Source organism: Enoplosus armatus, chromosome 20 (genome assembly GCF_043641665.1).
Source record: "Enoplosus armatus isolate fEnoArm2 chromosome 20, fEnoArm2.hap1, whole genome shotgun sequence".
NCBI classification, from domain to species: domain Eukaryota; kingdom Metazoa; phylum Chordata; class Actinopteri; order Centrarchiformes; family Enoplosidae; genus Enoplosus; species Enoplosus armatus.
In genome coordinates this window covers 13,944,392-13,967,583 of record NC_092199.1, presented here as the reverse complement: position 1 = coordinate 13,967,583, position 23,192 = coordinate 13,944,392, and the positions used below count along the sequence as shown (strand labels likewise).

General features: G+C 43.7%; 1 protein-coding gene across 1 annotated transcript; it reads left to right on the top strand.

Moving 5' to 3' along the window:
- Nucleotides 1-12,001: 12,001 nt before the first annotated feature.
- ercc4 (excision repair cross-complementation group 4) lies at nucleotides 12,002-17,929 on the top strand. Its single transcript, XM_070927471.1, has 10 exons — nucleotides 12,002-12,178; nucleotides 12,786-12,966; nucleotides 13,654-13,849; nucleotides 13,980-14,187; nucleotides 14,368-14,548; nucleotides 14,658-14,789; nucleotides 14,897-15,001; nucleotides 15,954-16,620; nucleotides 16,716-16,828; nucleotides 16,969-17,929. The coding sequence occupies exons 1-10, from the start codon at nucleotides 12,002-12,004 to the stop codon at nucleotides 17,706-17,708; spliced, it is 2,700 nt and encodes an 899-aa protein (XP_070783572.1). The 3' UTR covers nucleotides 17,709-17,929.
- The last annotated feature ends 5,263 nt before the right edge of the window (nucleotides 17,930-23,192 follow it).

The following is a 23,192-nucleotide window of genomic DNA, read 5'->3' as shown; positions in this document are numbered from 1 at the left end:
ATTTACGAATTTCTAAGTCATAAGGGAAACGCAGCTTTTTCTGAAAAAAGCTAAAAGAAATATAGTCGATTTGGTGCTTAATATGGAACCAAAGAAACATGGACACCTCACATCAGCCAGAGTCTGTATTTCAAACCTTAATTTAATTAAAATACTAGTTATAATACTGAGCTGTCCAGTGACATGAACGCTTGCATGTCATAAACATGGGAATCTTTCCCATCTCTAACATCCATCCCATATGACGCAATACACAGTGTGTGGAAACAGGAAGTGAGCCATGTCAGTGGTTAGACAATTCCTCAACGTGTCTATGTGCCAACAAAATAAAGTGCACAATAACCTGAACTTTGGGCAAGGAGCCAAAGTCATTCTTCTTTTTAATAGCTGCCCAGTAGTTGCATGTGTGTGTCTCAGCACTAGAAAGACGACATTGACAGACCTCAGTCATTACTCTGCAGAAACCCTCTTGAGTCTTGTTCTCTCTGTCTGTTGTTTGAGCAGACAAAGTGGTGGATGTGCTCTGCTCAAGGGTTTTTTTTTTTTTTTTTTGTTCACTTAGTCAGATATGGAACAGAAGGCTCTCTGCGACATTTACCCACAATACTGTTCTTCACACCACCACCAACTGGACTCCCACTCTCTCAAAGTGAAGATGGAAGATTGTTTCAACAGTTTGTTTGGACGTGGAACACAACCTCTCCAACAACGAGCCACCTGCCGACTAAAAATGGCCAAACGCTGTTATTTACCAGCACACAGGATGTGAATGTAGCGGCTGAGAGGCGGAGAGAGACAGGAGTGGTTCATCAGGACAACAAGGAGCACCTGCGCCCACCTAGCTACACAACACTGCGTGTGCGTGTGTTTGTTTGTTTCACTACGTGTGTGTGTGTGTGTGTGTGTGTGTGAAAATGAGCGCTATGTTTGTGAGGAAGTGGCCAGGACAATAGTGGGCCTTCATTGTATTAGTATTCATAGTAATACAATGTCGGCCCACTATTGTCCTGCAGTTCATGAACTGCTGGATGACTCCAAATTGAAGGCTGTACTCAAATATTTGTTCAAAACTGAACACCAGAAATCAACACCTTTACTCAAAGTTTGGAGGGCACCATGAACCAGAAACAATTTGGCTCCATCAAACTAGTGTAGCGCCAGTATACAACAGTTTTGCGTCCATCTGATGTGTAAACTTGACATGGTCTCCTGCGATTCCTGCGATCACAGCACCACAGTTCGACGTTAAAGTTAGCTCACTTGCTAGGAAGGCCTCCTGCTGAGGAGCTATTGGAGCCACGTTAAGGGTGTCAGTATTTCCACACGTAACAGTATTTGAATTAAACAAAGGAAGCGTTTAGAAGGCTTATATAGCTGCGAGCTGCATGTTCCATTGTGATTTCCATATTGCTCAGAATATGTGATCAAACCACTGCTTGCATTACAAAAAGGCACAATCAGGCTACTGCCTATTGGCCTGAGAAAAAAAAAAGAAGCTTACTGAACTGGTGATCCCGTAACGTTTTTCTCTAGTGTCCTCATCAAGTCACATTTTATACTTTGTCCAGTACTTTGGTTCATGTCCTCAGCTGCGCTTTGTGTTTAGTGCTTTGTGATAGAAAATATAAGTGCTGCAGGAATAGGAATAGGAAGTCCCCCTGTGGGATTAACAGTTCTCAATATATCAACTATATTGGAGTGACTTACGCATTTATCAAAACAGTCTGCTGCTTTAGACCTCTTCGAAGAGTTTGAGATGATCTATCTAAATATGGACGCAAGACACAATTGAAGTCACCCCCAACTACTAATTTGGAGTAACTGGAATAAGTGGGAATGAGGGAGAGGACAGCATTCTCCAGTTACAATGAGAGGATCTGTGATTGTATCCATAAGTTTTAAAGGGAATGCCCTCATGCTTTAGCTGAGAAGAAAAAAAACGAACGATCTGGCCCATCCACCTGCTTCGAAGTCAAGTCTCAATATCATATACATATTTGTCCCTTAGTCGGTCTTTTTTCACCAACAGGCTGCCACAGCAGAGTCAGGTATAATTCACATTGTATGGTAGTTGGAATATGCCCACTGAGTTTGAAAGTTCAGAGTTCTTGCGGGCTAACGCTAACCAACTTAAAGTTTCTTTTACCCAGCAGAGCAATTTATAGTGTGGCGTAGCGGCCATTTCCCACTGTCATCACAACACTCTCCCCTCACTGCTGCGTCGCTTCTATGAGACCCCCGAGGAGCAGCAGAGTGTAACAGCTGAATGGAAGCGAATACGTCTCTAAACCGCCTGCTATTCCCTGAGAGGAGACTGCACACACATAAATACACAAACATGCACTTATTCTCTCTCTAATGCAAGTGCGCACACACTCGAATATTAACACACTATGATAATACACACACACACACACACCCTCTCAGACCCTCACATGCACACGAGTGAAGGCTACACACACATGCACAGAGATGCTGGAAAATATGGTACATTTTCTTCATACATACATGAACACACACACACACACACACACACACACACAGTATATAGGCAGGTAGACAGACTGTCGGTCAACATCGCCTCAAACTGAGCATGCTTTAGCACATGAGGGCCCATCTGCATGCCATTACTGTAGGATTCGACACTAATGGAGGCATTTCATCAAGCAATAAACTGTAGGGGAGCATCAGCACCCGAGTTGCAGGCTAACAACTCACTAAACTGACGGGTGCCGACGTGCTGCGCATAGTTGGAAGCGCCTCCGAGACTAGGCAATGCGGTGCAATCATTCCAAATATTAATTTTCTTTTTCAAAAGGAAAAGTGTCAAACTTAAAACATGAATAAAATCTAAAAGAACATGGTGGATTAGCACTCCCAGACTAAAGAATACACCTAAAACACCCTCATGACCGCAACAGTTTGTTTGTTTGGAAGGTGTAAACCTTGGTTATTTGCCACTTTAGGTGTGTGTCTGGACAAACAACCAATGTTGTCATTTTTCTGGTGAGGACTGTCTCAGAAGATCCTGGGTTTGAATCCACCTTTTGGTTATTGGGTAGATTCCATCTGAGGAGAAGGCGCATCTCGAGTAGATTGCCCGAGTGCAACCTTAGTAGCATTTTGAGTCGAGGGCTTTTATTTTTGCACAATAATTCAGTAATACTTAAATCAAGTCTGTTTTTCACACTAGAAAGTGTTTGTACCTTTACTTCCATTTCACGCACAAAATGCAGACGCACATGTTCATATGTATGCACTTACATGAACATGGTCCTCACAAGGATGCAAGTACAAACAAACACTCACACGTGGTTGATTCGTTTAAAATGATGCCTCCATGTGTTTATTGCATGCCTTTAACATGTTGACATTCAAATTTAATCCATCCTTGTAATTAGCCAGGCCCCACCACCATAAGCAAAAATAGAGGCAACGTGATTAAAACAGGAAAATCCAATCAAACATGCTTCTTATGACAGTGAACATTCACTGATGAGGTGCCGGCTCCACATACAGGATGTAATACAGTAACAATTACCCTCTCGCACTGTCAAACACACAAACACACACGTCGATGCACGTACATACATTTTGGCACGCACGTACAAATAGCTGTACATCCAAACGCACACATACGCTACCACAACAATACTAATTAATCCAGATATCTTTTCCCACACAGGATATCCTTGGCTTTCATCCCCTCCTCAATTAGATTGAACTTCCTACTGTTGTGTTAGTGTTTGGATTAGGAGGAATTATGGAGGAATGCTAATGTTTGAAATCCTCCTTTGCCTTTGACTTAGTGCTTCAGGCGCTTGACAGCTATCTGGCTTTTAAAAGGAGAAGTGTGTACTTCTTTGCGCGTGTGTGCATCTGAAGTCGTGCTTATGCTGCACATACGTGCTCGCTAAACCTTCACTACGTGCGAGCGCCTCCACTGACTCTCGGTAAATGCACTGGCTTCATCCAGACCTTGCATCAGTCTCCCAGCTACCCTCCTCCTCCCTCTCCTGGGCCGAGCCGGGTCAAAGTGAGAGCAAACGATTCTTTAGATGTTTTCTATGTGAACTTTGACCCGGTCTCTCATCTCCTTTGGGACTCAACAAAGAGCTAAACTTGAGTTTTGGCAATCACATAAGACTCTTTCTCCATTAGCTAGTGAGCCTAGCTGACCTGAATTCAAATCAGCCATATACTGCTGGTCTTTACAAATCTACTTTCAGCTCATTGTTTTGCCAGTCCCTGTAGCTGACTCCCGATGGCTCTCACTGCCTTATATTTAGATATACATAAAATCAACAGGGAACTACACACCCACACAGGTGTTGTGTGTCTGGCCGATCAGACCAAGGTTCAGCTGCTCCGGGAGTTTTGTGAAGTCACCAGACTCCATGTACTTATAAGTGTAACTTGTCCTAGACCTTTTTCAGGGCAGATGTTTTGGCACGTCATTGCAGGAAAAGCACAGGTGTAACAAATAAAACCATTAATGATGGCTCCATTGTGTTCACGCCTGCCAGTAAACCCTGTGGGTGAGTGAGCCAGCATGCACCAGGGCCAGCAACACCTCATCCTATCACATACTGGAAAAGGAATGCAGTCAATTACAATTATTAATAGTATTAGTTACATGTGTGTTTGATGGTGTCCAGATGTCATCCACGAAAAAAGGTCTATTGAGAGCCATTGTGTATATGATGATGTTGATTTATTCAGCTGCGTGTGCATTTGTCACCTGTGCTTTTCAGGCCTTTACAAGTCAAGATGGCTGCCCTGAGACATGAATTAAAAGCAGAGTGAGGGCGATCAAACACAATCTGCATGTGTCCTAACAAGAGGTCAAATTAGGCAAAGTGGAAACACCTGTGTGAGTGTACCATGAGGCTCAATAGTGCTATCTGTTGTGACACTTGTCCACAGATTTAATGTTAAGGATGTTTGTACTTTATTTCAATAAATACTTTTGATAAACAATGACAGTCAAGATTGAAAATTGTCCAGCAAAATGGTTTCAGGATTTTAGTCATCTTCAACACTTGATTTCACAGTGTGTCGACCAAGAGCAAGCCAGTGAGATAGCACAGCTTCTGGTACTGGTTGAAGCAATAGGCCATAGGCCGGATGGATGAATTGTTCATGATTAGCCGACCAATAAGGAACAAGAAACTGTAATTCAGACATGGGGGTAGTTTAGAGCAGAACCTTGCATAGTTTGTTCACCAGAAAACGTTGACAAGTTTGTTTTTCTACTTTAAAATGCAACACTTCTTCTTTATCCAGTGTTTGAGCTAAGATAAGCTAAGCTAACCACACCAAGTGATCACTGCAATCAACACAAAGATGAAATTGTTATCAATCTTCTCAAGATGGCAATATGTTTGTTTGATGTACAGACATGGCTTACCCAGAAAACACAATCCAAGTATTTTACTGGTACATTCACAGTGGTTTGTTTCAGCCTGTCGTTGCCATTTCAAGGTACACAGATCATCGAGATGAGTAAAGAGCATCGTGGTGCAAACTTGTCCACCTGAGGTGGAGGAGGGTGGGACGAATGATACAGTTCCCTCCGAGGCAAGAAGTTCGATATTGTAGCCTTCAATCCTCTCAGTGTCAAGATGTTGTTATTGTGAAAACATAAACGCCTATAGCAAGGTTTTAAATTCAACACGAGCACCCTCTCAACCTCCACACCTCCTCCTCTTCCTCCCCCACCGCAGAGAGAGTGGAGGTCCGCCTCTCCAGGACATTGCTGGTAGAGATCAAATCAGCCTTTGAGCTGCCTTGATCTCTGCTTCTCTCCTTTGGTTCTCTCTTGTTCATCCTCGCCTCTCTAGCTCTGGTTTCAGGAAGTGCTGGATTGTGGATTTGAGGTCCGCCGGTCGATAACGGGCCTCGGATCTGTCAGGATTTGGGGTTTATTGGTTTATAGACGAGAGGGAATGTGTGTCCGCAACATCAAACGGAAAGCCTCGATGCCGTGGCTCTGTGCTGGGGAGAAAAACACTGTGAAAACAGTAGCAGTTCTCCCGTGATTGCTCATGAGAGGGACTGAGTGAGATATGCTAATGGTTCATGAAAACTCTGCATGTCAGTCCCTCTGCACTGTGGGTATTTCTCTGTTCGTGCCTGCCTCCAAATCTCATAAACACACTAACCCTTCTTCGCTCTGTATCTTTCTCTTATATTCTCACCAAACAAGCCTTGTGTGTTTCTCCCATTGTCACACACACACACACACACACACTCACACACACACTCACACACACACGTAGCAGCAATTCCCTCTAATGTGTCACTGACATCCACTCCAGCCTGTAACGTGTCTCCCCTGTCACCTACTGACACCATCCAGCCTGCCAGCCGCCTTGAATTATTCATCTAATATGCCCATTTGACAAAGCCAGCCATTGGTGCTGGTTCGCCAAACATTACAGGAAAAATGTGTTTATCTGTCTCTCCGTGTCTCACTCCTTCACTTCCTGTTATTGTCTTTCCCTCTCCCTCAGCTCCCCCCTCTGTTCCCCTTTCTCATCTTTTCTCGCAAACGCCACGTTCCCCTCCGCTTTATTGGCATCCGCTGTCACAGTGATTTGCTAAAGTGGATGTGTCAGGCGGCGAGCCTTGTTCATGCCTCTTATAAAAGCCATACATTTGCTTCAATAGATTTCTTCTGCTTCCTTTGCATGCATTGTTTGACCACGAGAGAGTGCTTTCTCTTCACTGCTACACTGTTCATTCCCTTGTTTTGTCACTGATAATATATGTAAATTGCAGCCCTGGAAAAAAAAAACGTAGGTCTCTTAGCTTTTGGTAATCAGCTCCCACCATTACGTAAACAAAGAAATTACTTGTGTGTTTGTGTGTGTGTGTGTGTGTGTGTGTCATTATGGTTGAGCATTACAGGGGCTGCTTGACTGGTGCTGCTTGACCCAACTCCGAGTGCCAAAAATGCTCCTCTCTCTCATCTATATTTCAGTGCACCGAGGGTGTTCTGTAATAATCGCAATTTGTGAACATGCAGCGGACGCCGCTCTGCCATTTCCAAGCACCATAATCTCTAGTCACATTTCGCTAAGGTGTTGGAGTGGCAAGGGTCACGACAGCCTGAAATGCTGGAGCCTGCAGCAGCCATCTTCTGTGCTTCTGCGGCACCTTTATTGCCACTGAAACTCCACAGTTTTCTAAATTCGTGACTGCTCTTAGCACTAAAAGGCTTTCAGTGAGTCATACTTTTCAGAGTTTGACCTAAGTCGGGTGGTTCAAACCGAGGCGCAGTCTAAGAGTTGTTGGCTCAGCATCAGGCATCTGATATTATTTGAAAAATACATGCAAAGTTGTTTTTTTTTTACAGGGAGTTATGTGCTAGGCTAACTTACTGACTAACTAACTAGCTTACTAGCAGACGAGATAGTTCAGCACTTGACCCCCCATAAAACCTCAACAGGTCATTTTTACAAATGTTCATTAGCGAGCTTTAGAGGTGCCGATAGGTGGATTTTGTTACTTTTGGACAGAGCCAGGCTAGCTGTTTCCCCCTGTTTCCAGTCTTTGTGCTAAGCTAACCGGCTGCTGGCTCTATAGCTTCATATTTAAGGACCAAACAAGAGAGTGGCCTTGGTCTTCTCATCTACTGTAACTCTCAGTAAAAAGGCAAATAACCTTACTTCCCAAAATGTCAAACTATTCCTTTAAAGAGTGGCTGTGTGTGTGTGTGTGTGTGTGTGTGTGTGTGTGTGTGTGTGTGTGTTAACCTCCAGAGGCGTCGAGTTTGGCCCTTAGAGCCTGGTTGGCTCTCAGGCTTAGCCCTCCATTTACAACAAAACCCTGCTGCTTCTCCCTTTTCCTAATGAGGGCTGCAGGGATGTATCGGGCCTTTAGCCTTTACTTTCTCTTCTCCGCTCTCTTTCTCTTTCTTTACCTCCTACACTGCAGTCAGGCAGGCAGTGTTAAATATCTCGTCTTATTTTATCCTCCAGCCTGCCGTCAATTTCAAGCTGTTCTCTTCTCATTTACAACGGTGCCACACCGTCCCTGATATCAGGATGCACATCAGCTGCCAAACGTACATATTTTTGCTCCTCTCGCTTGGTGCAAAGAGAAGCAGGTTTTTTGCTGCAATCCCTCACATGTGCCAACCAACGCGGCGCTCCCTCCGTGGAAACATGCTGCTTCCTTCAAGCACATTTATGCATCGTTTGATTCAATTTCATGTACCATAAAACTGTAATAATAGCAGAATCAATTATGTTGCCCCCCCCCCCCTCTCTCTTGTCAGCCCTAATGGTGTCATGTTACCACTCCATCCCTGCTTCATGTTTTCATCCTGACATGTAGCAGCTGATTGTCTCCCAGAAGAGGCTAGATGTACACAAACGTTCTCACACACTGATCACCCCAGAGGTAGACCCATCATAAGTAAGACGCGTGAGTTTGTCAACTCAAAGCGCTCCACTGCTCTCTATAGGCTTGTCCATGACAGTGCATTACTTGAATCCTCCAGGAGTCGTTTCTGTGCCTGTGCTCTCGGTTGTCCAACATGTTTGTCCCGTTCCATTGCAGAGGTGTGGCCAATTGTTTTCTTAATGCATTGCTTTAAGTTTTTCAAACAAATATCACTGGAGAGATGCTGTGACGGATCTTTATATTATATTTCATTTCTTTAAGAATATCAGATGAGCCCTTGTAGTCAGATCATCAGCACACAAACTTAACTGGAGTAAACATGGTTTTCAAGCCAAACACGAGGCCGTGAACGTGGCTGTAAAAGACATTTTGGAGATGCAAGTGTTTCACTATGTTTTCTGTGCCTTTTTTCAGATTTTACACTTGAATGAAAATCCAAATAATGTCACTTCTGCTCTCGTGTTTCTAGGCAACGACCTCATCCAACCCTTCCATACTGAGGTAGAGTCTCATTTTTCTTTTCGTGCTGGGCTTCCTCCGGCTTTCCCCTCACTTCAAGTTCACTTCAAGTTGTCAGTTTCTGTTCAAGGTACCTATAAAGCTCCCCACTGGCGTTACACTGTCCTGACGCTGTGTCTCCTGCTACCTTCAGGGCCACCTTTGATGTTGGCTGGAGTGGGTTTTTTTTTTTAATTCTCTCTCTCTGCTCCGCTGCATCTCCTCAGTCAGGACGCCTGCAGTCTGTAAGAAAGTTCACTGTGAGATCATACGGATGGACTACAAAATACTGGCCCAGGAATATTGCAGTACACTGCATGGCCAAAAGTATGTGTACCGAACATTACAACCTTTATGTGATTGTTGAACGTCTCTTACCAAAGCCATTGGCATTAATATGCTGCTACAGCTTATGTGGAGGCTTCCTACAAGATTTTGGAATCGGGCTGCAGGAATTTAAGTCTCAGTTTAAGGTCAAGACGTACCCAGATCTTTTACCAACACGACCATGTAAAAATACTCCATAACAAGTAAAGGTCCTGCATTCAAAATCAAAAGTATAAGAGCAGAAGTATTATCAGCTAAATACACTTAAAATATCAAAAGTAAAAGAAAAATGGCCCTTGTGATTGTGTAAATACTGCAGCATTTTACTGCTACTTTTACACACTGTACAGTCAGTTTAGTAGTTTAGTCCAGTGGTTCCCAACCTATGGGTGGGGCCCCTCCAAAGGGTCACAAGGTAAATCTAAGGGGTTTTGAGACGATTACGAGGGTTAGTAAAGAAGGAAAAAGAAATTGTGCTACACAAATGTGTATTCATTTATGAGACGTTTGAAACACTTTTCAGTTATTTACTATAAATGAAACTATCTGAGAGGTTCAGAGAGAAAATGTCTGTTTGGTAGAACTGCTAACAACATGTAGATGTCCAGAAACGTGACTAAGGCCCTAACTGCTTCTATGGGAAGGGGTCATAAACCGAAAAGGTTGGGAATAACTGATTTAATCTCCGTATTTTATAAATTTAGCATATGTTTTTTATGTAAAATCTTAATCTGCAAAGTAACTAGTAATTACAGCGGTCAAATAAATGTAGTGGAGTAAAAAGTACATCTCCCTGTGAAGTTTAATGGCGTAGAACTATAAAGCAACATAACATGGAAATACTTAAGAACAGCACTTGAGTAAAGGTACTTGGCTACTTGCCACCACTGGAGGCCAGCCACCAATGTTGAGCTTTGGCCCTACAGTGATTATATTCTGCTATATGAGACTTTCCATATTCCTCTTCCTTCACTTGTTGACAGCATTAATGAAATTCATTAGTGATGGTAGAGTCACTGAAATATGAGCTTTAATTAATACACTTAATTTTTGCAACAGTCCTTCACCCCTCATTTATTCAAAATCAGGATATTAAAAGAAATTAGTTTTCCTGACAGATTCAGTCGGCAATGTTAACACACACACACACACACACACACACAGAGTTTCCTGTGTCACTTCAAGGGTAACTTGAACTAACTTTGCAGAGCAGGACAGAGGGGAAAGAAAGACAGAAAGAAAGAAAGAAAGAAAGAAAGAAAGAAAGAAAGAAAGAAAGAACGTGTTGTCCAGATAACTCATTATAATGAGTCCCACTCAGGGGTCCATGTGTTGTTTTATATAATCTGGCTCCACACAGAGTTAGTAATCACAGCGGATGAGTGACAGATGTAAACATCAAAGTGGCTAAATTTAAGCCTGAAGTCTCAAAACTATGCGTCATGTCCATGCCTCTGTGTAACAAAACCTCTGTGAGTATGTGTGTGTATGTGTGTGTGTGTGTGTGGTGTGTTGGGGGTGTTGTGGTGGGCTCACTGTCGTCCTGCTCCTCTGTTGTCGTTCATGAGCACAGACCTATTCCAGTCCCCTCAGCCTCCTCTCTTACGACAGAGAAATGTGGGCTGACACAACAGAGTTTTACAAAGCCCAGCTGGCAGGCTTTATTATGCAAGCATATTACAGCTCTGTTCCTGTCGGTGCATTACAGGAATAATCCACCAGAAAACACATTAATACTGTCACTAAAACAGCTATTGGCACTGTACCCTGCATTTGTGTGCCCATTTTATTGTTTGATAGTGTATTTCTTATTGCTGCAGTTAACTGAAAGTGGATTAGTGTTTGAGTGGTGTGAGTTTTTTTGGTGTGATACTGATTACGTTACACCAATCCATCCGAAAGCCAGATATTTTGACAGGTCAGAACCAGATATGATATTAAATGACTTTAAATCTTATTGTTTTCCAAAAGATTTTCTTCTTGTCAGGAACAAAATGCCTCTAAAACAGAATTCAGACACATGCTGTTTGTGCTTTAACCAAATGAATGATGTATACTTTATTGCTAACATTTTTCCAAAGTGGATATACTTCCTTTCAGTATGTTCTGAAATCAACATGACAATGTGTCATTATCATTATTACATAACAATTCTGTTAAAATACATTTGAAAGCAGAGACTGTTAACATAGCGGATGCATTCACATGCTTGTGGGAAAATCTGACATCAAAGAGTTTTCTGTTTGCATTAAAGAGTTGTCATTTTGGGAGGTCAAAACTGGAGAGACAAACAAAAAGGATAACATGAATTTAGGACTCTCAGATCTCACAAAACCGCAAGAAAAGACTTTCCGAAGTGCCATTACATTTTTATGAGAAAGCGAGAAAGAGACAAAAAGCATCGTTTACATATTGAATAAACCACCAGCAACCAAATGAGTGTAAAAACACAACACAGTTCATATAGAAGAGCTTGACATCATCAGATATATAAGAAATGACAGATTTTTACTAACAGTTTTTTACCTGCTGCATCATCCGCGTCACTAGATGGAGCTCTTGTTCTTAAATGTCACTTTCAATATTTCGTCCTTCTTTCTTTTTAGTGTCACGTGACCGGATGTGCAACTTCAAAACATTGACTAACAGATGCGAGCATCCAACGAGTGGCTGTCTCACAATGATTTCTGTTGCTTTCAGCTAACTTTTATCACTGGGAGTGAAAGAAAACTTGGTGGTTTTCTGATATTTTTGTGGCTCCAACATGGCGGGCCCGCTGCTGGAGTTCGAGACCGAGATGTTTCTGAGTCTGTTCGGCTGTGACGGGCTGCTGGTGGTGGCGGAGGGGATGGGGGTAGACCGCATCCTTCTGCAGTTTATGCGGGTCTACTCGGAGCAGGGAAGCCTGGTACTTCTCCTCAACACAACCGCACCTGAACAGGTGAGCGACCCAGTAGGTTAGCGCTAGCTTACGCACATGCCTCTTATGAGCGCGACATCGTTTGCCCGTTGCTAAGTAACGCCAGGCGATTTTGGGCATCAAGATGGTTGATATGGACTTTTGCGTTGCTTATCGACAAAACCAGCCCACTCATACCAACAACATAAAGGGAATAATACACTCTTTTCACAGCAGACATGTTGTTGTCTTGTCAACACTGACATGTTTTTATATGTCAAAGTATCTGCAGAGAAAAGGGGTCTATATAGCGTCACATAGCTTATACGTCATCATTAATTACACTACTGTTAATACATCTCACAATGCATCTCAATTTGGCTCCTCCTTGTTTCCAAATACCTTTATACTTTTTCGGGCCACAACTCATAGAGGAAGCAGCCAATGGCCTGTTGGACAATAGGCAACTGTAGGGAGGTACTGTAATTACTGTGTGGAGCACTTAAATGCTACCCTGGGCAAGCTGATTTTACAAAGACAAAAGATTACAGTCTTTGTGTGACACCTGGGTAATGAAGTTCAGATATTTAGAATTCAGAGTTGCTGCAACCAGTGTGTAAAGGTACTTATGCTTGTCCTCCCTTCTCAGGAGTATTTCACGGAGCAGTTGCGAGTGGAGGGTGTGACCCACCTGCCCAGGACAGTCACCAGCGACGTGCAGAGCACTGAGCGCTACAATGTTTACACGGAGGGAGGAGTGCTGTTTGTCACCAGCAGGATCCTGGTGGTCGACTTCCTCACTGACCGCATCCCCGCTCACCTCATATCAGGTCAGACAACTGCCTGATCATAGCTGAAATGAGAGCCATGTTTGCTTTGTTACATATTGTGATCGTATTTATCACTAATAATTGTTATTAGTCTAAGCTACTCTGGGAGCATTTGCTTGTGCACTTGTATTTGCATCCTATTATACTATTATGACCATTTTTTAATGGCATTAATGTAGGATTAATAATTGATACAACTAAACTTTTAACATATGATCAGTTGGTTTGGGCCTGGTTATAGAGGCATCTCAGTGCTAACAGCACTGTCCATGTGAGTTATAAGGGATTAAAATGAATCTTAAAGGCACAATCCACGATCCAAATGTAAACACAAGGGTTGCCCTGTCCACCAAAATTTCAAAACACTTCATGGGAGCATCCTGCCACTCACAAGTTGATTGACAGGTCTTTTAATATGTGGACTAACAAGAGAGACAAACAGCTAAAGCCAAGTTAATAATAATTTCTGATATTGCTAACAGAATAAATAGATATCTTTAATAATAGTCAGTTGACAGACAAAAAAGTTTATTTTTTCATCTAAAAGTCAAACTCTGTGGTTGTATATGTGAAAAAGTAGTGGTAGTTTCATCAAGAACTTTTTAAGTGATGATAATGATGCATTGCATTACAAAACAAAAACCTAGACCAACATGCACAGACTACCTTTCTGCTCCACCCCCTCAGGCATCCTGGTGTATCGTGCTCATAAGATCATTGAGTCATGTCAGGAGGCCTTCATCCTCCGTCTGTTCCGACAGAAGAACAAGACAGGCTTCATTAAAGCCTTCACTGACAAGGCCACAGCCTTCTCCTCGGGCTTCTGCCAGGTGGAGCGTGTGATGAGGAACCTCTTCGTCAAGAAGCTCTACCTGTGGCCCAGGTATGATGGAACGTAATAGACATGTCATTGCAGGAAAATCACTTGTGTAATTTGATAACACTAATAAAGACTGCATTCTTCCCTCATCCGTCTTTACCTTTGCTCTGTTAACCTTCTTCATCCAACACAGGTTTCAAGCATCAGTGAACACAGTACTGGACAGGCACAAGCCAGAGGTGGTGGAGCTCCATGTGTCATTGGCGCCGGCTATGAGGGCCATCCAGAGCTCCATCCTGGATATCATGAGTGCCTGTCTGAAGGAGCTGAAACGCTACAACCCCACCCTGGAGGCCGAAGACCTCTCCCTGGAGAACACGCTAGGCAACGCCTTTGACAAGGTCTGTCACTGCGTTATCGACATAGATTAAGCTGCTTTGGCATGGAATCTAATGTTGAAATGAAATTTCCACTTAAAAAACACACACCTTCTGTTGTTGTACAAATACTATTGTTGTGGTGCCCTATATGTGTGTTGAATTTTCATTTTTAAGGTTGTGTGTTGCCTTACTCCTATCCAGACCATCCGTCACTACCTGGACCCCTTGTGGCACCAGCTGGGAGCAAAGACCAAGGCCCTGGTCCAGGACCTGAAAGTGCTGAGGGTTCTCCTGCTCTACCTCACCCAGTACGACTGCGTGACCTTCCTCAATCTGCTGGAGTCGCTGCGCTCCAGCCAAAAGATCTTTGGATCCAATTCAGGTAAACTAGATGCATTTAGCTGCTGGGAGTACTTACTTGGAAGTACTTGGGGTCAAAAACTGTATCTTTGTAATTAATCACCTTGATCGCATGTGCCTGTAACCGTCAGGGTGGTTGTTCCTCGACTCCAGCACCTCCATGTTTGTGAATGCCAGGGGTAGAGTGTACCGCATCCCCGAGAGCAAGAAGAAACTCAAAGTGGGAGCGGAGGCAGAGAAACAGAAGCCATCCTCTGCCTTAGGTAACGGATCAGTGAACAGATCTCAGAGTAGATATACGCAACGTTATCTGCTTATGTGTGTTCTGATGGTGAAATCACTAAAGGCTCCGTGTATGTGTGTGTTTCAGAGGTGAAACGGGAGCTGGTGCTGGAGAAGAGCCCAAAGTGGGAGGCTCTGACTGAGGTACTGCAGGAGATTGAGAGGGAGAACAAGAGCTCGCCACATGAACCAGGTTAGAGCTCAGTTCTGTTAAAGGGTTATAAATGTATAAATGTCCATCATGTCAACAGTGTATGTCTCCTCTATTCTATGGATTTGCATATAATGTACTATATTAGCAGATTTTCATAGAAGGTACCTTGTAGTTTCCAAAAGGTTTGTTTGTTGTCCATTGAGATGACCTTGATCTTTAGTAAATTTTTGCCTATTACATGGCACTAACATAGGAAAAAGCATATAAGAAAATTCTCCAAGTGAATTAGATTTTAAATTTAGGACCAGCAGAGAGGCCAGCCTAAACACAGCTGACAGTTCATAAAGTCATCCTCAGGGTGCGCTGGTTTGTCCTGGTTCACTGCCTTGTGCTACTGATTTGTAGATTACATCATACACATCTTGCACAACTGTACTTGCAGTATACGGCAAACTAGTCCCTCTGAATTAGGAGTAAATACAGAATACAGAATATGGAATAGGGGCTTTCTCCCACTACACATTTTTATGGGAGGCCAAACAATTCAATAGCCTGGCCAAGATGGACACCACCTATCCAGCTGCAATAAGCGCACAGCTCTCCCGTCGGACGTTTCTGACTGGAAAATACTTTTTAGAAGTGCAAACTTTTCCTCTCGTTTTCAATTGTGTTTTATTATGTAAACATGATGGTATAATGGGGTAAATAGTAGCAGTGGTGTCGACAAAGGGGTAATTGAGTTTGTCTGGCAGGGCTGTCTCACAAAAAAAAACTGGGAGTAAGCCATGCGACACCAGAGCCAGAAACTGGTGCACCAATGGAAAGAAATGCAGCCACAATATTAATGTTATTAGTTACACCTGTGTTTGATGAGTCCCAATATCCACCATCAACAATGTATTTATATCTGCCATGTATGTGATGATGTTTATTCGCTATTAGTTAGGATGTACTAACTCTGGTGTGTATGTATCTAACATGTCACCCCTAGGTCGTGTGCTGATCTGTGCTAGTGATGACAGGACTTGTGCCCAGCTGCAGCAGTACATCAGGCACGGCTCGGACTGCCTGCTTAACCGACTGTACGCCCGCACGATCGGTAAACGGGACTCTGCCGCAGCCGCTGCCTTTGAACTTGACTCGCACAAAAAGGGCAAAGGCTGGCCTAATAAAGGAGCCAAAGGGAAGGAGCCTGCACATAAAAAGAACACAAAGTCCACGAAGAGTAAAAAAAGGCCTTCCCTGACCCTGACCCAGATGGTGGGGAAAGAGGAGACAGGTGAAGCAGCGGCAATGGGCAGCAGCGGAGATGAGGAAGACCCGATGGAGGAGGAGGAAGGGGAGGAAGAACAGCTGAATTTGGATTTGTCATCGGATGCCTACTATGGCATCCTGAAGGAGCCGCTGACTGTCATTCACCCGCTGAAAGGCCTCACTGACCCCCACAGCTTGACGCGGGTGCTGCATGAGGTGGAGCCCAGCTTCGTGGTGCTGTACGACGCCGAACTCAGCTTCGTCCGCCAGCTGGAGATCTACAAAGCTAGCCGGCCCGGAAAGCCGCTAAGGGTGTATTTCCTCATCTATGGAGGCTCGACAGAAGAGCAGAAGTACCTGACGGCGCTGTCGAAGGAAAAGAAAGCCTTTGAACACCTGATCAGGTCAGAACCACGTCTTTCTCCTCAAGCACCTGTTGACGTGTGTTTTGTTGAAGTGTCGGCTTCTCATTGGTGCTTGAATGTGTGTTTCTCTGCAGGGAAAAGGCTACTATGGTCATCCCAGAGGAGAGGGAGGGGCGAGAGGACACCAACCTGGACCTAGCCAGAAATTTAGAGCCCGCCAATGCCACCACCAACACCCGCAAAGCAGGCACGTCTGTTTTAGTATTTTTGAAAGATCTAGATTCCTCTATTTTTTTATTCTCTTTGGAATTGGACAATTTATTTTGTCTGTCCTTTCCTTGAAGTGTCTCATTATTTTGTATTTCCATTTTTCTGTCTTATAACCAGGAGGCCAGGAGCAGCCCAAAGAGCCCTCTCGAGTCATTGTGGACATGCGTGAGTTCCGCAGTGAGCTGCCCTCCTTGCTGCACCGGCGTGGGCTGGACATCGAGCCCGTCACCCTGGAAGTAGGTGACTACATCCTGACCACGGAAACATGCGTCGAGCGCAAGAGCGTCAGTGATCTGATTGGCTCGTTGCAGAGCGGCCGCCTCTACACCCAGTGTCTCTCCATGACCCGCTACTACAGGAAACCAGTGCTTCTCATTGAGTTTGACCCAGCGAAGCCGTTTTCCTTAATGGCCCGGTCAGATTTCCGTCATGAGATATCGTCTAATGACATTTCGTCAAAACTCACCCTACTCACCTTGCATTTCCCCCGGCTCCGGATACTCTGGTGCCCCTCCCCACACGCCACGGCTGACCTCTTCCTGGATCTAAAGCAAGGTCGCTCTGAACCCGATGCTGCGGCAGCTCAGGCAGTCACAGCTGAGTCAGACATGGTGGCTGAATCGGCAGCCCTCTACAACCCCGGACCTTATGACTTCCTGCTGAAAATGCCTGGGGTCAACGCAAAAAACTACAGGTCTCTTATAAAAAACGCAGACAGCCTGGCAGATTTAGTCAAACTCAGCCAGGACAAGCTAGCAGAAATACTTGGGAATGCTAACAGCGCTAAGTTGCTGTATGAGTTTCTGCATAATGTTGCTGATGTCCCTGCTCCTGTGCAGAAGGCCAAACATACATGATGGGCAGTAAAGCATCTGACTTATATAAATATGTTTTCCTGGCATCAGGATTAGTTTTACATTGTAAAGCTTGATGGAAATGGCGTTGTAGAAAGACTGAATTCACACCTCATGTTTGTAAAGTTTGCCATCAACAGTGAAATTTGTATGATATTAATGTACAGAATGAACTGAAATAATGCAGGTTTTTCTATTCTATTTTGTAAACTACTCTGCAAATAGAACATTTCCTTGGATTTTTTAAAATAAGAATGTAAAGTTTTACATTCTGAAAAAATAAAGTCCTTAAATATTGTATAATTGTTTTGTATTGTTTCAAAGGGTTGCTAAAGGGTACCGCACACTCTAAAAAATATATACATTTAACATCATTTGTTTTAAAATATTCAAGTTTTTTTGTCAGTTTTGCCTTTTTGAAAGGCACTGCAGAGGATGGTGATGCCTCTGGTCAATTGTGAGTAATGTTAAGTTTAAAGCCGGCCAGTGGGATGAGACATTGAAGTTCTTAAATCTTCTGAAATTCATTCCATTTGTAAGGTGCAAAGTAGTGGAAGGCAGTCTTCCCAAGTTCAGTATTCACCAGAGGTGTAACTAGAGTCAAACTGTCCTGAGATCTGGTTTGGTGAGCAGTGGTTTTATTTATATAGCACATTTCATACCCAAAGGCGTCCCATAGTGCTTTACAGGGTACACGGGCAAAATCACAAGAAACAAATGATAAAAACAATAAAAGGAAGCACATAAAAGACAGTCGTTGAGGATTCATTTAGTTTTACCACAAAACAAAGTAGGGGGAATGAATGGAGCTGGCTGATTTCACTCTCCTCTCTGTGGATGTCTACCAGCCTCACTGTTATGTAACACCACCAGATCATTATGTGAGCACAAAAAACAGATATGGCTCCTTGGGAGAAAAGTGCTTTGACATAGAGATCAGTGGTGGTGTTTGATGGAGTAAAGTAGAAAAACTGGCCGGGCTCACGCTGACCAGTAAAGTGGACAGCACTTTACTGGTCAACTGATCCCCCCCCCCCCCCTCCCCGAGGCTTCCTGTCAGACAGCGTCATTACGTCACTCTGCATCCGAACCTAGACCAGTAGCAGCCATTTTACTCCGCGAAATAAACTTCAATCTCATAGCTAGAGGAAGAAACATCACACAGAAGATAGTTCCGCTGACATTAATGGATATCTCGCTGGGAACCAGAGCTCGGACAAATTTGGCTTTCAAGTCTTCGCAATTCGGTGAGACCACAGACCCCGGGGCGGCGCTGTCTTGTTTTTAGCATGTTAGCCTGTGTTAGCTAAACCGAGCTAACTAGCGAAACTGTGAGGAGGTTGTTGTTGAGGAGCTTTCGTGATATGCAGACAGAGACAGCAGACGAGGCTCGGGAAGACTACACGGAAAAGCATGGGCAACAAGTATTTGACTCTTAACTCATCTTGAGATATTATTCTGGTCCAGGGAATGATGGCCGCTTCATCGCCCTTTATGATTGGCACTGTCTGCAACTCACTCACCTGTCAGATTTAAAGTATCTAGTCAACGTTAGCTTATCCCACACCCACCCGCCTCCACCCCTGCGATAACGCTAGCTGTGGTGGAGCAGACAGACATGTCAGCTAATAATACTTCCCCAGGAAAATGTATTCTCGCTATTTAAGACTAGCTAGTTGTCAAATGACTCTCTCTGAGTATGGTGTTTGTGCACTGTATGTGTATTTCTGCCATTTACTCCTGAGCCAGGATGCTCTCTGACTGCTAGGGCATGACACACAGTTTTCATGGTGTAGGAGCTTTGTAATAGTGAGTTGGCAGCCTTATTACTCAAGTAATACTAACCACGCACGCTGTGTAATGAGGCCCCTCTCGCTTGCACAAACCCCCCGATGATGTTATCTTAATGCCGTCCAATCGATTGGAGCGAGGGAAGTGAGGCAGTGCTGCAGCAAATCCAAACAGGTCGCCGTCTGTGTGAGTCATACAGACAGGCAGGATGTGGTGGTTTCAGAGGCGGCCCCATCAAGTCAAAGTCTGCCACTGAAAAGTGTGAATTGTTAGCGTTAACTTAAACAGTGTGCATATGGTTGGATGGGAAAGTAATCATCCCAAGGCTGTAAGCTGTATATCCCCGTGTGTTTGGTTTATTCCAACCTCCCAGTGCAGTATTAGTTTGCTGGAAGGCTGCCTGCTCTCATCACTCCAGACTAGGGTTTCCATGTCTCTCCCTTGTGGCGAATGAAATGAAAATGAAACCGAATATCACAGTGTATGCAAACGCCTTTGCATTTTATAGTGCTTGGTTTTTGTCCACATTTAGGGTCAGTGTGGAATGCTCTACTGTTTGACTGTTTACAGTGAGCGTGGCACATCAGACACTACTGAGTTGCAGGAGTTATTAGTACTGGCATGCTGGAGTTATCTATCCACAGAAAAGAGGGCCACCCTGGGCACTTCATTCAGATTTTCATTTCTTTTAAACTACTTCACATAACCAGCCTACATAATGCTTCCTTGCAGGCAGCACTCTCTGCCTGACTTTTGTTCTTTCACATCAAGGCGGTTGAAGTTTGGCTAAGTAGCTGCTGCTTTTCTCAGGTGTGACAGTCCCGTGGTTTTTGGCCTCCAACCGTTGAGACCTTACGTTTGTCCAATCCTTTTTGTGCTGGATCTTTTCAGCAAAGTCCACAAAGGCAGCCAGGAAGGAAACGACACTACGAGTGTGTCTGTGGGAACAGAGCAGAACAGCGACTTTAGTGAATGAGCCACAGTGATGACATCATTTCTGTCTTATCTGTGGATAAAAGAAGACATTTTTGTTGGACTAGACGTGGTCTATTTAAGGCCCAGAAAACTGCAGACTCAAACAGTGCAGTGGCTAGGAGTGGTTCTCATGCTGTGTCCTTGTGTGTCTATGTCTATTTGTTTAGCACCTCTCACATAATTACAGAATGAATGGCTTATAGGGCTAGGTGATATGAATAATCCCAACATTATTTATTTCTATGTGTAGCCTTATTTCACAGTATAACAAGCAAAATCATGTTAGACAAGGTGATGTTCATTGCCTTGAACTACATGATCATTTAAGGTGAAATCATGCATGTTGTTCCTCAGCATTTCCGTTTGTTTCAGATTTCGTTTTGTGAAAATCTAAAGCAGTAGGTCTTTCTTTCATCCAGGGCGTAGGATATCTAGTTTTAGACAAAGATGGCAGGCGCATTTGTTTTTTACAATTGTGCAGTGTCAGTGTTTCATCAGATGTTCTTTTTGTCACTGGTATGTTTATGCCCTTTAACAGAAACCAGACCTCCTTGACTGTTCGTGCTTTATTAGCTCTTAGACGTAGGCCGCAGTTTTTTCATGTTGTCAGTCGAGTGAATGTGTGTGTATGTGAGTGCTTGTGGGTGCTTCATAACTCGAAGGCTTCACAGCCAGGCCTATTTGTAGTAAAGTTGACCCATGACCTCTTCTCGTCAGTGTGCAGAGACTGTAGAAGTGGTGGCTTCTCTTTGTTTGTTAGTGTTGTGGATACGTAGCTCTGTGGTTGTAATAAGTCCCATTCCTTCACATGGCTTTAAATGCATTGGTTTACAGATTGCTGAAAACATGATTGTGAAATACTGGTTGGACTTTGAATATTGTTTCACACCCTGACTCCCCAAAGAAGAGGTTATGGTATGTTTTTCGTTCTGTCCCGTCAACCTTAAGACGATCTGAACATGTTTTCAGTAGAACATCATAAAACCTGCACTGCGTACATCTAGGCCTTTTATGAGGCTGTGAGAGAGAAAGAAACAGCCTCAGGGGGTAGACACACCCAGATACTGCCATCATGCTGCAAAATTACTCAAATGATTACGTAGTTGAACTCTGATCTTCTAGTGCTGCATACATGAAAACATAGACGGAACCTGAAGCCAGTTTTTTGTTTTCAATTAATAATAGAATCCAATTGAATTTGGCTTGGTCCATGATTCTAGCATTGTGTTGAGCATCACAATAAGCATTGGCAACGGGAAGAAATGACTTCAAACCACCATCAAACTGTTGGGTAATGGCAACGTTAATGTATCTCATTTAGGAGTCTCTTAACGAGGATGTATTTTTAGCTCTTCCAGGGAGAGCGCCGGAGTGGAAGATGGCATTGTTAGCCAGTTTGTTGGGATTTTTAATTGAGTGTCTCGTGGGGCTCTTGCACTTTTTAGGCCCATGAAGGCTGTCCAGGTTTTGTGACTTTCCAAATCTGGCCAGTATACTGTGTGATCAATACAACAAGCCAATCATGCCATCTTTGGCAGTTGTACTCCACAGACTCTTTTCTTTGTCTTCCTCACCAGCTGTACAAATACAGATTGAAAATGAACTTCTGTTGCCTCTGACAACTATTGTCTGTGCACTCTCCTACCAATGTTGTTTTGTTTCATAATCCTGCTTCTCTTTTCTGATGGTGTTGATAGACCTTTCCCTATTCACTTGTCCTTAATGACATGTTGGGCAGATTACAGATAGTTGGCAGCACGTTTAGTAAAACAGCAGGCTGTGTGCTGACAGGGAAGGGATGGGTACATTTGTTAATATCTATGTGGTTGCACGCAGTACAATGTTGATGATTGACCCTGCGCTTCGCCTGTGCCACGTTTTAAATACCAAACACACCCAGTGACAGAATAAGACAACACTGCCTGGGAGCAGAATAATATAGCACTGCTCTTACACACCCAGACCTTTTTATAGCCGTGACCGGACATTCATTGTTGAAACCTGTGTGGGGAAAGTATTACTCTATTACACTTGATCGTTAACATGAGTGAGCAGATGCCCAATCTCTTTCTCCACTGTTTATCTCACCTTTGACTCTAGTAGCGTGTTTACTTGTGTGTGTGTGTGTGTGTGTGTGTGTGTGTGTGTGTGTGTGTGTGTGTGCGCGCAGTATGTCTGCTTTACCCTTTGATGAAACACATGGTACTTGTTGCCCCGTGCCATTAAAAGAACAGTCCAGGGCAGAGCAACACGCAGCGCCTGCCATCTGGATCTGCTCTTTGATTCTGCTGGGGCAGCTCTGATGTTTATCCCACAACGCCCCGTCAGCCATGACAGTCGTTTGTTCCTTATTCTGTCCTTCATAGCCTCCTTTCTCTCACTCGCTTGTTCACCCACCCCTTTTCGCTTTGCCCCCCCTGACACATAAACACACACAGCATGTAGTGCTCCGACTGTTGGAGTCCTGCTGTCCGTATGTTATATTTCCATGCCACAAACCTGCAAGGACTCAGCATCCCCCCCAAGACTTGTATTACTGGCCAAAATGTTCTAAAATTGCTTCAGAAAATCAAAAATCTCTCCATTAAAACCCAGATGTGGACATGTAAATGAAGAATAATTGACCAAAAGGAAGCAAAAACTCTTTGCAGTTTTTATGATACTGTGGTCAGGGAGGAACCTACATAAACAAACATAATTGGCAAGTATCAGATGTGTAGC

What these genes read in the sequence shown, in the direction of transcription:
- ercc4 (XM_070927471.1), top strand. Translation starts at nt 12,002, where the DNA reads ATGGCGGGCCCGCTGCTGGAGTTCGAGACCGAGATGTTTCTGAGTCTG. An exon ending in CCCCGCTCACCTCATATCAG is followed by an intron (nt 12,967 to 13,653) that starts GTCAGACAACTG and finishes CCACCCCCTCAG; the next exon opens with GCATCCTGGTGTATCGTGCT. An exon ending in GATCTTTGGATCCAATTCAG is followed by an intron (nt 14,549 to 14,657) that starts GTAAACTAGATG and finishes TGTAACCGTCAG; the next exon opens with GGTGGTTGTTCCTCGACTCC.